This window comes from Meles meles, chromosome 14, assembly GCF_922984935.1.
Source record: "Meles meles chromosome 14, mMelMel3.1 paternal haplotype, whole genome shotgun sequence".
NCBI lineage: Eukaryota > Metazoa > Chordata > Mammalia > Carnivora > Mustelidae > Meles > Meles meles.
In genome coordinates, this window is record NC_060079.1 from 53,835,137 (window position 1) to 53,857,303 (window position 22,167).

General features: G+C 38.6%; 1 protein-coding gene across 4 annotated transcripts; it reads right to left on the reverse strand.

Annotated features, from left to right (window-relative positions):
* Window positions 1–2,284: 2,284 nt before the first annotated feature.
* On the reverse strand, window positions 2,285–21,465 carry COMMD6 (COMM domain containing 6). Of its 4 annotated transcripts, none has more exons than XM_045978478.1 (4): window positions 20,520–21,320; window positions 20,419–20,430; window positions 7,399–7,472; window positions 2,285–2,613 (listed from the first exon to the last, which is right to left on the reverse strand). In XM_045978478.1, exons 1-4 carry the CDS (start codon window positions 20,692–20,694, stop codon window positions 2,563–2,565), a joined length of 312 nt encoding a protein of 103 aa, XP_045834434.1. In that variant the 5' UTR covers window positions 20,695–21,320; the 3' UTR covers window positions 2,285–2,562. The 4 variants fall into 4 exon arrangements, with proteins under 4 accessions (XP_045834434.1, XP_045834436.1, XP_045834435.1 ...); XM_045978480.1 differs by having other exon boundaries at window positions 7,399–7,551; window positions 20,520–20,868; XM_045978479.1 differs by lacking the exon at window positions 7,399–7,472 and having other exon boundaries at window positions 20,520–21,465.
* Between the last annotated feature and the right edge of the window lie 702 nt (window positions 21,466–22,167).

Consider the following 22,167-nt stretch of genomic DNA (forward strand, 5'->3'; position numbering starts at 1 on the left):
CTCTAGGTCTATCCACATTGTCACAAATGGCAAAGTCTCCTTTTTATGGATGCATATTCATGTGGGTGTGTGTACATACTACATCTTACTTATCCATTCATCTATTGATGGACCCTTGGGTTGCTTCCGTATCTTTATCGTAAATAATCTTGCAATAAACATATGGGTACATGTTTTCAAATTAGTGTTTTCATTTTCTTTGGGTAAATACCCAGGAGTGAAATTATTGGAACATGTGCTCCTATTTTAAAATTTTTTGAGGAATTTCCGTACTGTTTTCCACAGTGGCCTTCCCAGTTTGCATTCCTACCAACAGTGCATGAGGCTGCCTTTTTCTCCATATCTTTGTCACTTGTTATTCCTTGTCTTTTGATTTTAGCCATTCTGACAGGTGTAAGGTGATACCTCATTGTGATTTTGATTTACATTTCCCTGATGACTAGTGATTTTGAGCATTTTCTCATATGTCTACTGGCCAGAAGATGAGAGGGATTTATGACGCAAACTGGATATGGCTTAGGATGCTTCTGCCCAGATTTCACTGGCTATAGCCCAATCATGAAGTCCTTACCTTACTGCAAGGAAGGCTGGAAAATGAGTCTTCCTGTGGGGCCCAAACAGAGGAAATGGATGACAGTCCACCAATTTTGCCAATATCTTTATGTACTGTAGCTTTATTTCAAAGGATGTTATTTCTGGACTATGAAATTTCTATATCGTGTGTCATCACTTTGCATAATGACCATAAGAACTTCTATTTCTTCAGCAGAGTAAGAATATTTGGCACCATATTTGCTTTTTGAAATCTCCCTTCTGAGAGAAGAGTAGAAACTGATAGTCAGCAGGGTCCTGGTTTAACTTCCACCAAAAAGAAGCATTCTCGCTGTGCAACTAGGAAGGGCAAAGAAACCAAGCAGCCTTTATTTCATTACGCATGTTGACGGACGGCGGAAATGGCGCACACGGTGGCCCCCAGGTATGTCCTGCATTTTGTAGAGATTATTGGCTGTGGTTTTCCCTGACATTCCTGCACCACTGGATTTCTAAAAGCCAGCAAGAATTTCTAGTGACTTTTTCCTTCAGTCTGACAGGTTAGTGAGCATCTCATTTCTTGTATAAAACCTCTTCCTACTCGAAATATTTAAAGCAATTTTTTCCCCAGACCAAGACTAACTTACATATCAACCTAGCATTTGTCTTTAGTGACCTGTTTTTCTCCAAATATAATTTTTTAGTTCTTGTATTTCAAATATATGTGTTCTATGTTATAGCTATGGAGCTGCTACCTGCCTCAGCCTTAATGAACATAAATATTCTATAAAACTTCTAATTTTTATATTTTATTTTTATTTTCTATTTATTTTTTAAAAAAGATTTTATTTATTTGACAGAGATCACAGTAGGCAGAGAGGCAGGCGGGGGGGAGGGGAGCAGGCTCCCCGCTGAGCAGGGAGCCCGATGCGGGGCTCTATCCCACGGACCCTGAGATCATGACCCGAGCCGAAGGCAGAGGCTTTAATCCACTGAGCTACCCAGGTGCCCCTAGTTTTTATATTTTAAAGGCATTAATCCATCTGGAATTTATTTTTGCATATGTTGTGAGTGCTAGTATAATTTATTAAATAAGTCACATTTCCCCACCCAACTGAAATACATCCTTGTCCCAAGTGGCTGGATCAGTTTCTAGACCACCTAGTCTATTCCAGTGATTTGTTTATTTCTAAGCAATGCCATATAGTATTCTTTGCTGTGGTTCTATAACATAGTTTAATAACAGTTTATAAATTTAAATTCAATGGAAACCATCTAACACAATAATTAGTGCTACCAGATTAACTCAGTTATATATAGAACTCAAGATAAATCATATAGTTCTATCTCCGTGCATGTATTTGAACTTCCCACAAATATTAATAAGAGTAACACCTAAGTGCTTGGGTAATAGAAGGCATCAATGGTCAGTCCCAACCTGATCCAAATGCATGAGAAGGAGCAGGCTCAGTCTTCTCACTGATTGCTGTTATCCTAAGTGAATATTAAAATATTAAAATTTAATTTTATTAAATTAAATATATATTTTATTAAAAATAAAAAAATTAAGAGTATCAAAAATTGAATTTGTAATGTTATTGCAGTCAAATGCTACTTTTAAAGTTTATATATAGTTTATGTATAGGATTCCATAAGAGATTCTGTTTATAAAATGGGTACAATTATTGGTAAGTTTTAAAATTATTGGTCTAAATATAAACTTGTGGTGCCTCCAATATCAATCATTCAACTGTTTGTCTGATTTTTTTATTGAGATAAAATTTACATAACATAGAATTCACCCTTTAGAGCATTCAATTCAGCACCTTTTAGTACATTCACAAAGTTTTACATTGATCACCATTATCTAATTCCTGTTTGTCTAATTTTTTTTATTATTAAAAAATGGAAAAACAAACGTACAATTTTTATTCAATAAATACCATTTGACCCTTATACAGTTTTGTTACAGGAAGTGAAGTCCATGATTTTAGGATGATGGTAGTAATTTATCAGCCAAGTAATCAGTTTTCACACAGTTTCTATAACTGCAGCAATTTCCTTGAACTGTCTGTAGAAATTCTGGAGAGAAAAAGGAAAAATAATATTAACTTAGCTTTTAGAGGATATGTAAGTAGTTCTTTAACTTATTACACCTGACCTTTAAAGACCATATGACATATTAAATTTGTTATGTTAAGTTTATATCGCTATTATTATTAGAGAGCTATTAAAAAAAAAAAAACAGGTACAATTTGGTACCACAAGCAAAAATACTATTATAGAGTTGGATTATTATCTCACAACTAAAATATTTTAAATCACACACAAAAAAGTTCTTTTGAGATCATACCAGAAAGAGTTATTAAATACCCAACACTGTACTAGGCAATGAAGATAAAAACAAAAATGACAGTGTGGGGGGCACCTGGCTGGCTTAGTTGGTAGAGTGTGCAATTCTTTTTTTTTTTTTTAAGATTTTATTTATGTACTGATTTTAGAGAGGGAGAGCAGGTGGAGGGGCAGAAGGGAAGGCAGAGGGACAAGCAGACTGTGTGCTGAGTATGGAGTCTGATATGGGGCTCAATCTCATGACCGTGAGATCATGACCTGAGCAGAAATCAAGAGTCAGATACTCAAGCGACTGAACCACCCAGGCACACACAATGTGCAGCTCTTTTTTTTTTTTTTTTTTTTTTTAAAGATTTTTTATTTATTTATTTGACAGCGCGCGCGAGAGAGAGATCACAAGTAGGCAGAGAGGCAGGCAGAGAGAGAGAGAGAGGGAAGCAGGCTCCCTGCCGAGCAGAGCGCCCGATGCGGGACTCGATCCCAGGACCCTGAGATCATGACCTGAGCCGAAGGCAGCGGCTTAACCCACTGAGCCACCCAGGCGCCCCTGTGCAGCTCTTAAAAAAAAAAAAAAAAAAAAAAAAAAATCAGTTTCCAGGCTTTAAACCACTTTAAATCTAGTGAAAGACTTTTTCAGGATGATAGGAGCTGTCTTCTTTAAGATACGGGTTTAGTTACAGTAAGAAAGACCAAATACTAGGGCACCTGGGTGGCTCAGTAGGTTAGCGTCTGCCTTTGGCTCTTGTCATGGTCCTGAGTCCTAGGATAGTGCCTGAAGTTAAGCTCCCTGCTTGGCGGGGAGCCTTCTTCTCCCTCTTCTCCCTACTCAGGCTCTCTGTCAGTATTTCTGTCTCTCTTTCTCTCAAATAAATCTTTAAAAATCTTAAAAAAAAAAAAAAAAAGACCCAACACTGACAATGACTTATATAGTAGAAGGATAGTTTCCTTTCATTTAAACATTAAGCTGGTATGTTTGTTCTCCTATAAAAGTCATCTTTTTTTCCATCTCCCAAATCTCCAAGAGAGGAAGTAAACAAATTCTGTTTTCCTTTCTTCTCTACCTGCTAGGAACTAGGAGGCAAATCTGAAACTTAACCTCAGCAATTAGGATATGCTCTAATGATTTCTGCATTTCCTTCTTATTTGGTCTTAAGTCTCTTTTTGCTACTTAAAAGTATATATATTTCATTTTAGTTTATATGTAATGAAGCCAGATGTAACTATTTCTTTGAGACTATATACTGACTGTCCAAATTTCAGCTATAAGAGTTCTTTTTTTTTAAAAATATTTTATTTATTTGACAGAGAGAAATCACAACTAAGCAGAGAGGCAGGCAGAGAGAGGAGGAAGCAGGCTCCCTGCAGAGCAGAAAGCCCGATGTGGGGCTCGATCCCAGGACTCTGGGATCATGACCTGAGCCGAAGGCAGAGGCTTTAACCCACTGAGCCACCCAGGTGCCCCAAAATTTCAGCTATAAGAAAGATACAAATTAAAAGCTCAAAAAATGTTCCTATGCTCTCAGTTCTGCTCTGTTTTTGGTTAAAAGCCATGCAAAAAACAACCTTTAAAAGATCTATCCCATTTGTGATTCTTTTCTATAGGAAAAAAAAAATTCTTAGAGGTAGAATCAGAGAGCATGAATACTATATAGAAAAATAAGAATTGGGTCAAGATTGTGAATTATATAAAGGAATGAAACCTGTTTTTTTTTTAATTGATTTGGTCCTTATATTCAATTGAAGGCTACTCACATATCATAATATACTATATTTCCTTTTAGACAAGTCTTAATTCTTTCCACGATGCTACTTAGCATAATGTTGAATCTGTGACCATAGGTTTTTGTTTGAAAGCAGGAGTACCTATTCTATTTTATTTTATTTTTAAAGATTTTTATTTATTTATTTGACAGACAGAGATCACAAGTAGGCAGAGAGGCAGGCAGAGAGAGACAGAGAAGCAGGCTCCTTGCTGAGCAGAGAGCACGACGTGGGACTCGATCCCAGGACCCTGGGATCATGACCCGAGCGGAAGGCAGAGGCCTTAACCCACTGAGCCACTCAGGAGCCCAGCAGTACCTATTTTAAAAGAAAGAAATCAAAGGGAAAAAAACCCTTAAAGTGTAATTTGTAAAACAGAACTACCATATGATCCAGCAATCCTACTTCTGGGTATATATCCAAAGAAAATAAAATCACTACCTCAAAAAGGTATCTGCACTCCCATGTTCTTTGCAACATTACTCACAGTAGCTAAGGTATGGAAACAATCTAACTGTATGTTGACAGATGAATGCATTAAAAATGTGGTGTGTGTCTGTATATATACACACACAATAGGATAGCATTCATCCTTATAAAGAAAGAAATCCTGCTATTTTTGACAACATGAATTAACTAGGAGGACATTATGCTAAATGAAATAAGCCAAACACAGACAAATTAATATTGCATGATCTCACTTATCTGTGGGATCTAAAAAGTAGAACTCATAGTAACAAGAGAGTACACAGTGGTTACCAGGGTTGGGGAATAAGAGAAATGAGGAAATGTTGGTTCAAAAGTACAAACTTTCAGTTGTAAGATGTATAAGTTCTAGAGACCTAAGGTAGAGTATGGTGACTATAGTTAATAATAATGTATTGTGGAGTAGCTGCAGCCACTCTGGAAAACAGCATGAAGGTTCCTCAAAAAGTTGAAAATAGAGCTACCCTACGACCCAGCAATCACACTACTGGGTATTTACCCCAAAGATACAAATGTAGTGATCTGAAGGGACACCTGCACATCAATGTTTATAGCAGCAATGTCCACAATAGTCAAACTATGGAAGGAGCCCAGATGTCCATTAACAGATGAATGGATAGAGACAATGTGGTTCATATATATACATCAAAAAATGAAATCTTGCCATTTGCAACAACATGAATGGAACTCTAGAGGGTATTATGCTAAATGAAATAAGTCAACCAGAGAAAGATAATTATCCTATGATCTCACTGATATGTGAAATTTGAGAAAAAAAGCAAAGGATCATAAGGGAAGAGAGGAAAAAATGAAACAAGATGAAACCAGAGAGGGAGACAAATCATTAAGGGACTCAATCCTGGGAAACAATGTGAGGGTTGCTGGAATGGAGAGGGGTGGAAGGGATGGGTTGCCTGGGTGATAGACACTGGGGAGGTATATGTTGTGGTGAGTGCTCTGTATTGTGTAAGACTGATGAATCACAGATCTTACCCCTAAACAAATAATACATTATATGTTAATAATAAAAACAATAATGTATTGTGTACTTGAAAGTTGCTAAGAGAGTAGATACCACACAGACACATATAAAAGGTAGCCATACAAGATGGTGAATTATGTTAATTAACTTGATTGTGTTAATCATTTCACAATGTACACGTAATACCAAAACATCACATCATATACCTTAAATATATGTAATTTTTATTTGGCAGCTATACCTTAAAAAAGCTAAGGAAAGAGTGTAGTTTGTTAAAGAAGAAATCAAAAGCATCCTTTGGCCCATGAGAAGTTTTTTTTTTTTTTAAGATTTTATGATTTTATTTATTTATTGGACAGAGAGAGAGATCACAAGTAGGCAGAGAGGCAGGCAGAGAGAAGGGAAGGGAAGCAGGCTCCCCGCTGAGCAGAGAGCCCAGGACCCTGAGATCATAACCTGAGCCGAAGGCAGAGGCTTAACCCACTGAGCCACCCAGGTGCCCCTCATGAGAAGCTTTTCTTAAGAAGGAAGCCTAGAATCAGCATATTTTTAGTTTTACAAAGAATTCTCATTATATTTCCATTGCATTCACTTGATTGTTGTTTTTAGAGTACTTTTTCTTAGAGTACTAATTACTGTGAGGAGTCTTAAGTATTCAAGCAATCAAAACAAACAAAAACAAACTCTAAGGCCAATTAAAGCAGTCAATGATAAAACATTTCCTTGAATGTACCTTGAAGAAAATCTAATTTTTCACTCGTCCCTTTTTCTTCGTTGCTTATAGAAAAGAGGTAGAAATGATAATATGAATAAGATGACTCTACATATAAACCATTGAGTTACTCAAATCTCTGATAAAACTATCATCATGTACTGGTACACTGATCAGAATTTTATAAACATTTTTAGTCAGAAAATTCAGGGTCAACGCTGTTCAAAGATAAGATTTATTTAGCTATCATTCTTGAATATTAAGCCTAAAATAGTTAAATGCAAAGTTCATCTTCCTGCCAAAGAAGATGAAAATTCCCTAAATATATTCACAGAGGAGTACTGTGAAAGTGATCAAATATGATAGTATACCAGTTCAGCATTATACTGAAAATAGTGAAATTTATCAAATTCCCACAGAAAACAAGTTTAGGTCTTTTGTGTGTACTAATAAATGTAAAGCACATCAAAATTGTAAGTAAAAACAATTAAAATTTTCTTTAAGAAAAATTTTATACATTTTTAAGTAGCAATTACAGAACAATGAACTACAACTGAATGGTAAAATCACAAACCTGAAATTGTGGAATTGTCATTTCAAAGGACTTGTTCTTTACTTGGCCTGAATGATCTGCCACTTTCAGCAACACTGCAACATAAGGATACTTAAGAGATCTGCAACTGTCCGAGCTCACGGCCATACCCAGCTTCCACTGAAAATCTACAAGCTGTAATGAAACATTACAGAACAATACATGGGTAATAACACTGCCATGAATGCAGATATTTATTCAATTTTACTGCTCTCACACTGAACTTGTAGTTTCAATGCCAGTCACAGTAAAAGAAAATATCTTCATTTTAATATTGCTAGGGGAACAATAATCAAATGAAAATGGAGAGAGGCAATGTGGGACAGAAACAGAGCTGGAAAACAACACTGTCATCACTACAATAATAAAACACACATAGAACCATCTTTACCAGATGTACAATGGAAGTAGAAGGAAGATGTGGTACGACTGCTGGTTTTCCCTTCATTTTGCTCCTGCATTTAATGGGACCACAAATGCTTCGTAGCCTCTCTCACCTCACTCTCCTGTTCCATATATGCTTTCTCCCATTCCATGACCCAAAATCCTAAAATGGAAGATGAGCTACCTATCATCTTCATATGTGACTAGGACCCACATGGGAACCATTCCAGTTTCCTTGCTCACCAGTTCTTGACCTGAAGCTATATGTGAGCATAAGCACTTGGTGACAAGGTGGTTTTAGATTTCATCACTGCTAATGATGAACACCTGTCAGGTGATGTGCTATGTAGTTTATATGTATTAAATGCCTCACTGAATCATCATAACATTATAGGCTATTATTTTCATTTTGCGGATGACAAAACTGAATTTCAGAGAGCTTAGATCATGTGTGCAAGGTTACACGTTTCTGTGATCAGAACTGAAACCAAAGTCTGCTTGACTCCAAAGACTATAAGCTTATTGACTACTGGTTGCCTTAATACTTTTAATCTAATTTCTGTTGATGATCGCTCAGTGTTCTGGGCATAAAACAGGATTGGATAAATGCAGCTCTTAATACTGACTAAAACCTAAGACGGTGAGTAGAAGGATTTTGTTTCTTGTTTTCAAAGCTTTAACAAGTAAATAGTACACAGCAGGCACTTACAAAAAATATTTGTTGATAGATCAATACATTTTGCTATCAAATGAGTGCTGATAGGGCAAAAAGCTTTGCTTATTAATAAGCCTCTTTTTATAAAACTTAGGATGTTTTATAAACAAGACTCATCTGTATACTGCATACGAGAGACATGCTAATAGACTACAAATGAAAGGATGGAAAAAGTATTCCATGTAAATGGAAACCAAAGAAAGCTGGGGTAGCTACACTTAATATCAGACAAAATAGACTTTAAAATGACTGTGATAAGAAACATAAAAGCAAGTTACATAATGAAAAAGGGTTCAATCCAATAAGAAGATACAACATGTAAATATTCATGCACCCAACACAGAAGTACCTAAATAGACAAAGCAAATATTAACAGACCTAGAGGAAGAAACAGACAGCAGTACAATAATAGCAGAAGACTTTAATACCAGTCTTACATCAATGGATAGAACATCCAGACAGAAAATCAATAAGGAAACATCAGCCTTAAACAATATGTTAGATCAGATGGACTTAACAGATATTTACAGAACATTCCGTCCAAAAGCGAGAGAATACACATCTTCCCAAGTGCACACGTAACATTTGCCAAGACATATCATTTGTTAGGACAAAGAAAGTCTTAATATAAGAGTACTGAAATCCAATCAAGCATCTTTTCTGACCACAATGGTATGAAACTAGACATTAATTACAAGGCGAAAAACGAGAAAATTCATAAATATGTGGAGACCTAACAATGTGCTACTGAATAATCAATGGGTCAAAGAAGAACTCAAAAAAAATACCTTGAGACAAAGGAAAATGAACATGTAATATAACAAAATTTAAGGGATACAGCAAAAGTTGTTCTCAGATGAAGTTCACAGCGATAAATGCCCACCTACCTCAAGAAACAAGAAAAGTCTTAACTAAACAAGCTAACTTTACACCTCAAGAAATAGAGGGGCACCTGGGTGGCTCAGTCAGTAAAGCATCTGACTCAATTTCAGCTCAGGTCACAATCCCAGAACCCTAGAATCCAGACCTCCCTCAGCCAACCTGCATGGCTAGGAGTCTGCTTCTTCCCTTCCCTCTTCTCTCCAACCTCCCTTCCCCTCCTCACCCCCAGCTTGTGCTCTCTCTCTCAAATAAATAAATAAGATCTTAAAAAAAAAAAATTAGAGACACAAATAAATGGAAAGATATCCTGTGTTCATGGATTGGAAGAATTAATGTTGTTAAAATATTGTCCATATTCAACGTGGATGGAACTAGAGGGTATTATGCTTAGCGAAGTGAGTCAGTCGGAGAAAGACAACTATCATATGATCTCCCTGATATGAGGAAGTGGAGATGCAACATGGGGGGTTTGGGAGGGTAGGAAAAGAAAAAATGAAAGAAGATGGGATCAGGAGGGAGGCAAACCATAAAAGACTCAATCTCAAAAAACAGACTGAGGGTTGCTGGGGGGAGTAGGGACAGGATAGGGTGGTGGAGATATGGACATTGGGGAGGGTATGTGCTATGATGAGTATTGTGAAATGTGTAAACCTGGTGAGTCACAGACCTGTACCCCTGGGGATAAAAACATATATGTTTATTTTAAAATTTAAAAATAAAAATTAAAAAATATATTGTCCATACTACTGAAAGCAATCTATAGATTCAAACCAACCCCTATCAAAATTCCAAAGATATTCTCTACAGAAATAGAAAAAATCCAAATAGCCAAAGCAAATTCTGAGAAAGAACAAAGCTGGAGATGTCATGCTCTCTGGTTTCAAATTATGTTACAAAGTTATAATAATTTTAAAAGTATATCACTAGCATGAAAAGAGACAAATAGATTAATGGAACACAACAGAGAGCCCCAAAATAAACCCATGCATATATGGTCAATTAACTTATGACAAGGAGGCAAGAATATACAGTGGTGAAAGGACAGTATCTTCAATAAATACTGGCAAACTGAACAGCCGCATGCAAAAGAAGGAAACTTGACTACTATCTTATACCATATACAAAAACTTACTCAAAATGGATTAACGACTTGGAAGTAAGATCTGAAACCATAAAACTCCTAGAAGAAAATGTAGGCAGTAAGCTCCTTGGTGATGATTTTTCCAGAAATCTTGGTGATGATTTTTTGAATATGATACCAAAAGCAAAAAAAGCAAAAGTAAGCAAGTGGGACTACATTAAACTCAAAGCTTCTGCACAGCAATATTCATAATAGTCCTAAATTGAAACCACCCAAATGTTCAGCAGTCGTAAGAAAGATAAATATGTACAGCAATGAGCTTCAGCTACGCTAACACCAAAATGTTGAAAGAAATGAGTCAAAAGATACATGATTCCATTCACTTAAACTTGAGAAACAGGAAATACAGTATTGTTTAAGGCTGCATACACAGGTAGGAAAACTGTATATAGAGGCAAGAATATGATTACCAAAGGATCATCATTACCTCCAGGGAGAAGAGAAGGGAGAGGTTTGATTGGGGAAGGGCATGTGGTGGGTTTCTGGGGTACCAGTAATACTCTAGTTCTTGAATTAGATTATGGTTACAAAGGTGTTCACTTTAAAATTATTCATTAAGCTGGCCACAGTAATGCACTTTTTTGGCATATGTTATCGTGTAGATATCAGATGGGGGGAGTGAATATAAATCACTGAATACAAAACACATTTCTGGTCGAATGGAAAAACTTATTGTAGGCTACAGTGATCAAAGGAATGCTTTACAGAGAACATAAGCTTTCAGCTCAGTTTTGAAGATTAAACAGAACTGAAATTGAGATGAGAATGTGTCTTCTTTATATATTCCAGAAATATACACCTAACAGAGAATAAATGGTTACTAAATATTAAGCTGAACCAACCAGAGATGCAGAGAGTCAATATCTGGTACAAGAGAGCATTTAACTGCCTTAAAGTGGACGGCTCCTCTAAGGAAGTATGGAAGATAAAGCTGAAAAAAAGAGATGAAGAAGCCAATAATTATTTTCAAATTGTGGGTTTTCAGAGGTTTTTAAAGTATTCTCATATACTTTATCTTACGGAAAATATGTTAAATCATTTAAACTTTTTCAGTATGCAATGGAGACTCACTGAATTTTTTTCAGTAAAGGCAAGGATATGAAAGTATTGATTAAAAAATATTCATCTGGTGATGGCATAATTCAATAATCCAGGAATGAGGTTTTAAAGATTTTATTTATTTATTTGACAGAGAGAGATCACAAGTAGACAGAGAGGCAGGCAGAGAGAGAGAGGGAAGCAGGCTCGCTGCTGAGCAGAGAGCCCGATGCGGGACTCGATCCCAGGACCCTGAGATCATGACCTGAGCCGAAGGCAGCGGCTTAACCCACTGAGCCACCCAGGCGCCCTAGGAATGAGGTTTTAAATGCTGGAACTAAGGTGGTAACTAGCAGGATTAAACTGATCCTTAAAGAATGAATCAGTAGGTCCTGATGTTTTTCTTCACAATTATGGGAGATCAAAGACAACTATGCAAATCTGAGTACAGAGGATAGGGAGAATGTTGATATCATGTTACCAATCAGACTTGGTATATTTTAAGATTACCAAGTGGGGATACAGGATATTTAAATAGGAATGTTCAGTAAGTGGCTAAAAATCCAAGAACAGAATCTAAGAGAGTTCATGATTAGAGATACAGTTTTTATATTAGATTAATGGGGATACCCAAAAATTTAATTCAGAGTACTTCTTAAACTTATTCAGCCTGTACAATTTCTTTTTTTCTTTTTTCTTTTTAAAGATTTATTTATTTGACAGACAGAGATCATAAGTAGACAGAGAGGCAGGCAGAGAGAGAGGAGGAAGCAGGCTCCCCGCTGAGCAGAGAGCCCCATTTGGGGCTCAATCCCAGGACCCTGAGATCATGACCTGAGCCGAAGGCAGAGGCTTTAACCCACTGAGCCACCCAGGTGCCCCAGCCTATACAATTTCTTGATGCTTTACTGTCTACAGGAAAATGGTAAAGAAAATCATTACTCATCTGACTCTGAGTCCAAAATAAAACTCTGGATTATTTAGAACGTTTCAAACAGAAAATCAATAAAGGAACACAATGTTGGAATCCGCTGACAATGGTGAACTCTCAAGTGACAAAACAGGGAGAGCTACCATCCAGACACTCACTGTGCAAAATGAATACTCATGAATAAAAGAAAGATGGTATTCAGTTTATGATTCTAAAACTGAACATGTAAATGCTAATTAAAAGCAAATTTTCGGGGCACCTGGGTGGCTCAGTGGGTTAAGCCGCTGCCTTCGGCTCAGGTCATGATCTCAGGGTCCTGGGATCGAGCCCCACGTTGGGTTCTCTACTCAGCAGGGAGCCTGCATCCCCCTCTCTCTCTGCCTGCCTCTCTACTTGTGATCTCTCTCTCTCTCTCTCTGTCAAATAAATAAATAAAACCTTTAAAAAAAAAAAAGCAAATTTTCTAGTAAACGTGGTTTAGCCTTAACCAGGAATTAACTGCACTGGAGATTTTAACAAGAAAAGAATAAAAGAAAAATCAGAACAGAGCACACATCATTATGGAGGATATTAAGAATGAAATAATACAGTCTCTAAACTATTGTAGAATTAAGAAAAGGAAAATGTACAAAGAAAAAAAAGGAAAATGTACAAAGAAAAAAAACTACTAGTGAAAAAACAAAAAAAAAATCCCCAAGTAAAATGAATAGAAAGAGGGACACCTGGGTGGCTTGGTCAGTTAAGTGTCTGCCTTCGGCTCAGGTCATAATCCCAGAGTCCCGGGATTGAGTCTCAAATTGGTCTCCTTGCTCAGGGGGGAGGCTGTTTCTCCCTCTGCCTACCCCTCTCTCTCACTCTCTCTCTGGCAAACAAATATATAAAATCTTTTAAAAAAATACAAGAAAAGTAATCTCAAAACAAATACAGATTAAAAGGAAAACAAAGAAATTAGCTATAGTCAGTCACGGTTTTAGTGTGACTAAAAATTTAATTGATCTAGGGGCTCCTGGGTGGCTGGGTTGAGTGCCTGACTTCAGCTCAGGTCATGATCTCGGTCCTGGGACAGAGCTCCATGTCCATTCAGCTCCACACTCAGCAGGGAGTCTGTTTCTCCCTCATCCTGTGACCTTCCCCCTATTCGTGTGCATGCGCGTGCACACATACACACACACACACACACTCTCTCTCTCTCAAATAAATAAAATCTTTAAAAATTAATTGATAGGTACCTGCAGTTATTAATGTAAAAACATCATGTAAAAACATCATATAAAATCTATGAAGAAAAATATTGATAAACACCATTTCAGTTTAAATTTACATTTCAGTTTAAATTTAGCTTTTATTTTTTCAAAATACAACATATAATATTTTTTTTAAAGTTTTTATCTATTTATTTGACAGAGAGAGAGATCACAAGTAGGGAGAGAGGCAGGCAGAGAGAGAGGAAGAAGCAGGCTCCCCGCGGAGCAGAGAGCCCGATGCGGGGCTCGATCCCAGGACCCTGAGATCATGACCTGAGCCAAAGGCAGCGGCTTAATCCACTGAGCCACCCAGGCGCCCCATACAACATATAATATTAGAAAAGCAATCATGCACTACTCTATCTTAACTACTATTTTCTTATTTCTAGTCTTTGCATGTATTTTTTAAAGCTCGAGTCATAAAATACATACTTTTGTGTTCTCTCCTTTTTAAAATGAAAGTCTGCCAACAGAAGGAATGTTAGGTATTTTCCACACATTAACCTCTCTCAAAACTATGAGGAAAATACGACCAAATAACTCACCCAACGATACAAAACTTGTATAGTTGCTATTCCAACCCTAATCTGTCTGATTCCATATTCTATGCAATTTTCATTATACCTAACTGCAACATTACTATTTGGAATTAAATTAAGTTCTAGTAGGTCAAAGTAAACAGGCCTAGGATGGCATGAGAATATCATCTTCTACATGCTAGACTTGAGCTGTCCAATACAATAGCCATTACCCATATGTGACTACTTAAATTAATAAAAAATTTCACTTCCTCAGTTGCACTAGTCACATTTCAAGTGCTCCAGAGTACATCTGCTAGTGCTACCATACTGGACAGTGCCAACAGAGAACATTTCCACCATCACAGAAAATTCGATTGGACAGCGCTAACACTAAGCCACACTTAGTGTTTGTGTGTGAAAATTGATTAAGGCATGAGTTATTAGCAAATTTCTACTTGAGAAGTCATATTACTCTAGTCCAAGTATACGACATTTGCTAAGTTATTAGCCTTCCTCACCTTGTTTATTGGTACCTTCATCCATTCTCTGCTTTTTAATTTTCTCAATAGCACTCATCATTATCTGAAATTATCATGCTTACTTATTACCTGTACCCCAAGGAAATTCAAACTTCCTAAGAGGAAGAGCATTATCCATCTAGTTTATTACTGAATCTATTACAACAATACTTGGTACAAAGTGAATGTTCAAATAAATATTTGTTGAACTATTATGTTTGTAACTTTTGGAGCTTGGGGTAACTGGTCTCCAAAGATAGATTCCAACAAATAGTGTCACCGCTCCCTGTACATACATGTCACTCCTCACATTAAGTGGAGCTTATTTGCCCTCTGCACCAATATGAGCTGTCCCTGTGATTGCTCTGACCAGCAGAATATGGCAGAAGAGGCTTTCTGGAATCCTTGAGCCCAGGCCTTAGGAGAAATGGAAGTGTCCGACTCTTTCTTTATGCAATGCTGGCTCTTGGGACTTTCCCTCTTGAAACCCAGCTACCCTAAGGTGAACAGCCATGTAGGGAGAAGCAAGCCACTCCAATGATCAGCTCTAGCTGAGCTCTTAGCCAACGTCATCACTAGCCATGTGGGTAAGCCCTCTGGGTTTCTGGCTCAATCAGGGAGTAGAAGTAGATGATAGGGAGTAGAAGCTACCACCTAGCTAAGCCTGGATAACGCACGAGAGTCCTGAAAGGTCACTCAACTGTTATTTCAAGTCACTAAGTTTTGCATAGTTTATTACACAGCCAATACATAACTAAAGTTGATAAACATAACTGGCTGAAAATAACTTTGTCAGTAAACTTTAACATATGACATCAAAAAGGTATTCTCTTAACTGTTTAATCTGAAATATACCAGTTTCTAGAAATTTTAGCAAAAACAACTAAAAGATATTTCAGATTTAGCTTGTTTAACCTATTACCTCTGAGAGATGCTAATTCTTCTAATAAAAGTACTACAGAAAAAATAAAGCCTTTCCCAATAAACACATTCGCTACTAAAAAATTCATAGTACATATACATCTAACACCAGACATACATCATCTTCCCTCAAAAATGTTTCTCATCCTCATTTCATTTCTACTGATGACCCCCATTCCCTGTGACACGGGTTTGAAAAGTTGGTCAACTTTGATTTTTCTCAAAATATGTAACAACTGATAGGCATTCAAGATTTTGTTAGCCAATGCCAACATTTATTCCCTTCTTCCCAATCTCATAGCCCCAGACCTACACAAATTGCTTTTGTTTTTAAATCTTATCTTAAATTTTACTGCAGCCTCTTAATTAGTTTCTTAACTAGTTTCCTAGGTCTTTGTTGGTTCTAATCCAGACTATGGTCTCTAAATAGTTTATAGATTAACCAAATTTAGTATCACAGGTCAAAACTTGTAAGGTTACTGGCTCATGAGGTAGATACCAAGTACCTGAGTTATCTTGCAGCACAGACCCCATTTTCCCATTCATCCTCAAACAGGACTGATCCCTTCTTTAAATCTGCTTTCAGCCTTTATACCTTGGCTCATACTGCTCATTCCCCTTGTAGCAGAATTCTCAAACATCTACTTAAAATTCCTCTCAAATTCTACTTGCTCTGTGAAGTCTTTCCTAGTTTATTCAAACTTTCTTTTTTTTTTTTAAAGATTTTATTTATTTATTTGACGGACAGATCAGAAGTAGGCAGAGGCAGGCAGAGAGGGGAGGGGGAGAAGCAGGCTCCCTGCTGAGCAGAGAGCCTGATGCGGGACCCGATCCCAGGACTCTGGGATCATGACCCGAGCCAAAGGCAGTGGCTTAACCAACTGAGCCACCCAGGCACCCTTTATTCAAACTTTCTATGGATATTCATATTTCTTACACCCTACCAACTAGAACATTCTGCCTTGTATAGATGGATCTGTCTCCCACCCCCACATCCACTAAACTGTAAACTCCTTGAGGGCAGTTTATACACCCACACATGTACATAGAAAAACAAACATAAGCATTTATGAACCACTATATAAAATGTACAAGTTTAAGTCATTATGTCTCATATATGAGAAAAGAAAAAGACTGCACAAGATATTGTCAATGGAACATCTTACCTTTTTTTTTTTTCAATGTATTTATTTGAGAGAGAGAGGATGAGAGAGAGAAAGAGAGAGCATGAGAGGGCCAAGGGTCAGAGGGAGAAGCAGACTCCCCGCTGAGCAGCAAGCCCGATGCAGGACTTGATCGGGAGACTCCAGGATCATGACCTGAGCCAAAGGCAGTCACTTAACCAACTGAGCCACCCAGGCAGCCTGGAACATCTCACTTTTTACTTCTACCATAAAACTGGCAAGGAAAGCCATAACAGTGGTAGCGGTAGGAATAATCATTCATCTATGATGATGTGTTCTAGTTAGACATCTGTAAGAAATCATAAGCTACTTCAAAACAATGATTGTAAGTATCAGAACCATGTAGCAATGAGTAATCTGAGACCTCTGGTGCTGGGTAAGATAGCACTATGATTTGTTCAATGTAACAAGCTCAAATTCTGAAGTCAGACCATCTGATTTGAATCTCAGCTCCCCTACCTTTTAACAATGTGGCCATGGACAAGTCACAATATGCTCCAATATTCAATAAAAATTTACTAAAGAATACTGTGGTCTAGGCATTGGGGATATAAAAAAAGAATTAAAAAAAGTTCCTGACCTCAGGCCTCAGGACCTTACCTTCTAGTGGGGAAGACAAACAATAAACAAATACAAAAAGTGTAAAAAAAAAAAAAAAAATGCAGGGTAAGGGATAGAGTGACCAGGAAGGCTATTTAGGTAGAATCTAGAGAGACTTCTTTGAGGAGTGGCTTCTGAGTAGAAATGGAACAGAATAAAGGAAAGGAAAAAGCCACATGGACCGCTGGAAAAAAGAACAGTCTAGACAAAGGGAGAAGCATGCCTGACATGAACAGGGAACAACGAGGCCCATGTAATTGGACTGGCATGAACCAGAAGAGGAGTCAGGGATGAGGAATCAGTTTTTGAAGAGCCTTGCAGGCCATGTCTATGACTTTTTTCTAGTGTGACAAGAATCACTTAAAAAAGACTGAGCAGGAGAAAGACATGGTCTAACTTAGACTTGCAAATGGCTCATCCAAATTGCTGGATAGAGCATTAAGTTTAAGAAGAAAAGCAAGGAGACTCAATTAAGAGCCCACTGCAAAGTAGTGTAGACAAGACAATGGAGGGTTGCACTTAGGTGGTAGCAAGGCAAGATGAATTTAGAGTATAGTTTAAAGGTAGAGAAAAGTTAGTATGCTGATGGGTAATATGGGGGGTTGTGAACTCTCACTGGAGCTATCATCTCAATTAACCTGGCTAATTCATACACTCATGAGAAATATTTAAAGACAGAAGGTGTTACAGGTCAGGCCTAAACACTAGTTTTATCTGGAGCATTTTAAAGAGCATATACTGCAAACATAAATGACTTAAAGCTGGGTAATGGATTTTCTCCCCCCCTCAACAATACTCTTGAATAATCATTTTTTTTCCCAGCAGCACATTTAAAACTGCATCGTGAACTATGAATAAAAATGTTCTATTTAGGAGTTCCTGGTGGTAAAACTCATGGAAGCGCGCAGGTGCTTCCCACCCTTCCTCCCCCAGTGACTAAGTCCTCGAGGTTTTCGCTCTCAGACTTATCCACAGTTCCTCTAAGCACTTTACCAATTATAGTTTAGGTTTTCCTACCCTGGCACTGGTTTCCACAGATTTCTATTCTGGTGACTTGTAATTCTCTGTATTCACCTCTGTCTCTCCAATTTGAAGGCAGCAGTTTGCCTTGCGACTTCACTTCTCTGATGGATCCAAGAGTTGTTAGCTCTTCAGTTTGTTCAGCTTTTTACTTGTTTTTATGATGAAGTGATGTCTTCCACATTCCAAGCTCCTTATATGCCAGACTGGAAACCGGATGTCTAGCACTTATTGCCATTTTCCTCATAAAGGCTTAGCACAATCTTTTGTTAGATGATTGTAAGGTTTATAATTTATGTTGTAAATGTCTTTTACAAAAATATTTTTCAGCCTGTCTGAATTAGATAAACAATTGAATCAATCACCTTGCTAAAGTCTCGTACATTCTAATGTTTTTAAATTATCTTGGGCTCTATTTTTTTTTTTTTTTTTTGCCTTGGCTTTTTCCGTGTAAATAATCCTATAGCCTGTGAATGATTCCATGGAAGGATTGGGTAGTTGGCTCAAAACAGCTCCTCTTTCACCCAACCAAATGTCCACATTCCAACCCCTGAAATCTGTGAATATGTTAGCTTATATGGCAAAAGAGACTTTGTAGATTCAACTAAATTAAGGATCTTAAGGTTGGAAGATTTTTCTGGATTTATCCAGGTAGGTCCAACATAATGAGGGTCCTTATCAGGAGGCAAAAGGTTCAAAGTCACAGAAAGAGTTGTGGTGATCGGAACAGAACAAGAAGTGATGATGTGAGGACGGAAGCAAAGGTTGGAATGCTGTGCTTCGAAGAAAGGAGAAGCCACAAGCCAAGGAATGCAGACGGCCTCTACAAGCTGGAAAGAACAGGAAATAAAATCTTCCCTAGAGCTTCCAGAAGGAACACAGCCTGGGCAACACTCTGATTTGAGTCCCACAAAACTGATTTTGGACTTCTAACCTTCAGAACAGAGATAATAAATCTGTGTTGTTTTAAACACTGCCCCTCCCAAAACAGGCTCAATTTTTAAAAAACCTATAATCAACATAATTCAGTTTCAGGATATCTTGCTGAAATAAACATACTACTTAGTGTAAGTGAATAGATAAAAATGATTTGAGAGATTTAATCAAAGTGTACTAACTCAATTAACTCTGAGCAAAGCCAGGTAAGGGGGGTTGATTAATCTATTTTAGTTCCCCCTACCTCCCAGGAATCCTCAAAAGCCAACAGCAGCTGGAGACAGTTGACAGGGAGCAGCCAGTGGGCTCTCCATTGTACTCCTGTTTGTTTATCTCAGCCCTTCCTTATGTTTTGTTCGGACTTGGGAAACTCCTGACCTAAAACGCTCTAGTTTTCATACTCTTCTTCTGGGAAATGTATTATTAAGTCGTTCGTCTGAAAGTAAGTTATTACCTGAAACAGGACAGGAACACTTAGAACAAAGAGGCATAAAATAAACTTTAAAATTCGAACTCTTATTTTCTGGCATAAAATATGTAGCCATTGAAAGGTTCAAGAGGTATACTTTATTTCTTCAAAATAACTTTTTTAAAGTCTAAGGAAATGTTTGCAGGGCTATCTTTGTAGATTTTAAAAAATTTCTTCTATTTATCACATTCTAAAATACCGTGTACCCAGTTTTGAATAAACGGTCACCAAGAATAAGAATTGCTCGGTACTCTTCGTGCTGGAGTGGGTGGAAGAGGTTCAACTACAACCGCAGCGGCTACTGTAGCAGGTGCAAAGTGAAAGGAGCAATGCAGGGTGGCGGGACGAAAGAGATTCGGTGACACTGGCATTGGATTGGGGGATTGCTGGGGAGGGTTCACGGTGACATCGTCCCCCGCGGCAGGGGGCGGGCCAGGTGCTACCGCCCGCCCCTTGCCCAGCTGACACTCGCTGAGGGCGGGGCGGTCATTCACTCACCTGGTTGGTGACCTGAAATGAAGGCAGAAAACACAATTTAGGGAAACATCCTTCCAGCTCCAGAGCCCCACTGCCCCGGATCCTCTCAGGCCAGGACTTACCTCGGACTGAGCATCCAGTCGCGGCTCGCTGCAGCCCTCCATAGCAGGGGACGAGGGCTCGGACCACCGACTGACCAGGTGACCTGCCCCGGCGGCCACTAACACTTCCGCTTCCTTCTCCCGCCCCTCGCGGCCTGGCGCACGCAGCGGAAGTGGGGGGAGCGGAAACAAACATATTTGTGCAACTCACCCTTACTGTCAATTAAAAATCAGTTTCAAGGAGATATTCATCCGTAAGGACATTTATGTGAGGAAAGGTCCGAAGGTTATGGAGATACCTTGTGAGGGGAAGGACCGATTAACTTCAGGATGCCATCTTCCCCTTCTAACCTGGAGACGTGGACTCTTCCCGTCTGCGCTCCCCCGCTCACTCCCAGCGCTCTGTACGCTCGCGCGCAGACTGGCGGCTGCCGGAGGAATTGATCCCCACCAAATTTAAAAACAGCTGGAGACCACGCCTGTTTCGCTGTAGAAGTCGTTGGGCTGGAAGATGCCATTGGAAACTATAGTTGTGTGATTGGCTTTTGTCACTCGGATTACTTCACTGGCGTAGCTGCGGGTGGGGTGGAGATGCTTTCCTTTATCCCGCTGCCACTGACCAACGCTGGCTCTCAGCGTGACTACGGGATACCTTCTCATCTGGTCTTCCTTCTTTCCCCCTCCGCACCTCACATGCCTTCTCGCAGTATCTAAAGCCATTTTTTTTTTCCTCGCCAACTTTTTATTTTGAAAAACTTGGAATTTTTTGGAGAAGAGTTGCAAAAGTGTAAGAGCCTATTCAGCCAGAGCAGCCCCACCCCGTTGAACTGTCATTTTGTTGTAAAACTTGGATTGACCTTGCCCCCCCAGGGGAACTTGCTTAGAGGCAAGTCCGGGAAACCGGTCCCACATAACAAAGTCCAAGTACAAGGGTGGGTAAGGCCAGGTGGAGATTTTCAGTCAGTGGGGGTGCATACTGTCTCCTAGCTACCAAGGTGATGGGCTAGTTTCCATGGCTACTGGGGGGTGAATTGTAATTCAATTAGCCACCTGTGTGTGGTCAGGCCCAACCATGTGGCCTTTGCTCTATAAAAGTTAGTCTGGAAAGCAGGGAGGGGTCGTCCTCTGTAAGGGGCGACCCCGACGGGTCTGTTTGACAGTCGGTCTGATTGGCGTGAAATAAAGCTTTGCTTGACCTTCGCTTTGTATCAGTCTAGCTCCTTTAATCACGGACCCATTATTGGGGTACCCAATTTTGGGGACCCAACGAAAGTAGTTCAATGAACATCCGTGTACCTTTCATCTAGATTCATTAACTTAACATTTTATCCATTTGCTTTATCTCTAGCTACATATGCGGTAATGACGGCGCTTCATCTCTAAATACTTGAGCATATAGCGCCTAAAAACAAACACATTTCCTAAATTATCACAATACTACGACTACATTCAGGAGATTTAACATTGACAAAATACTGTGATCTAACATGTGGGCCAAATTCAAATATCCCCAGTGGTCTCAATATTCTTTAGAACTGTTACCCATGTTAACCCATTGCCAGAATCTAATCAAGAACTACCCGTTGAATTTGGTTATCATTTCTGCTCTATCTCTTTCAATCTAGAACTGCACTGGCGAAATGTCCTTGGGACTGCATTGGTTCTTTGT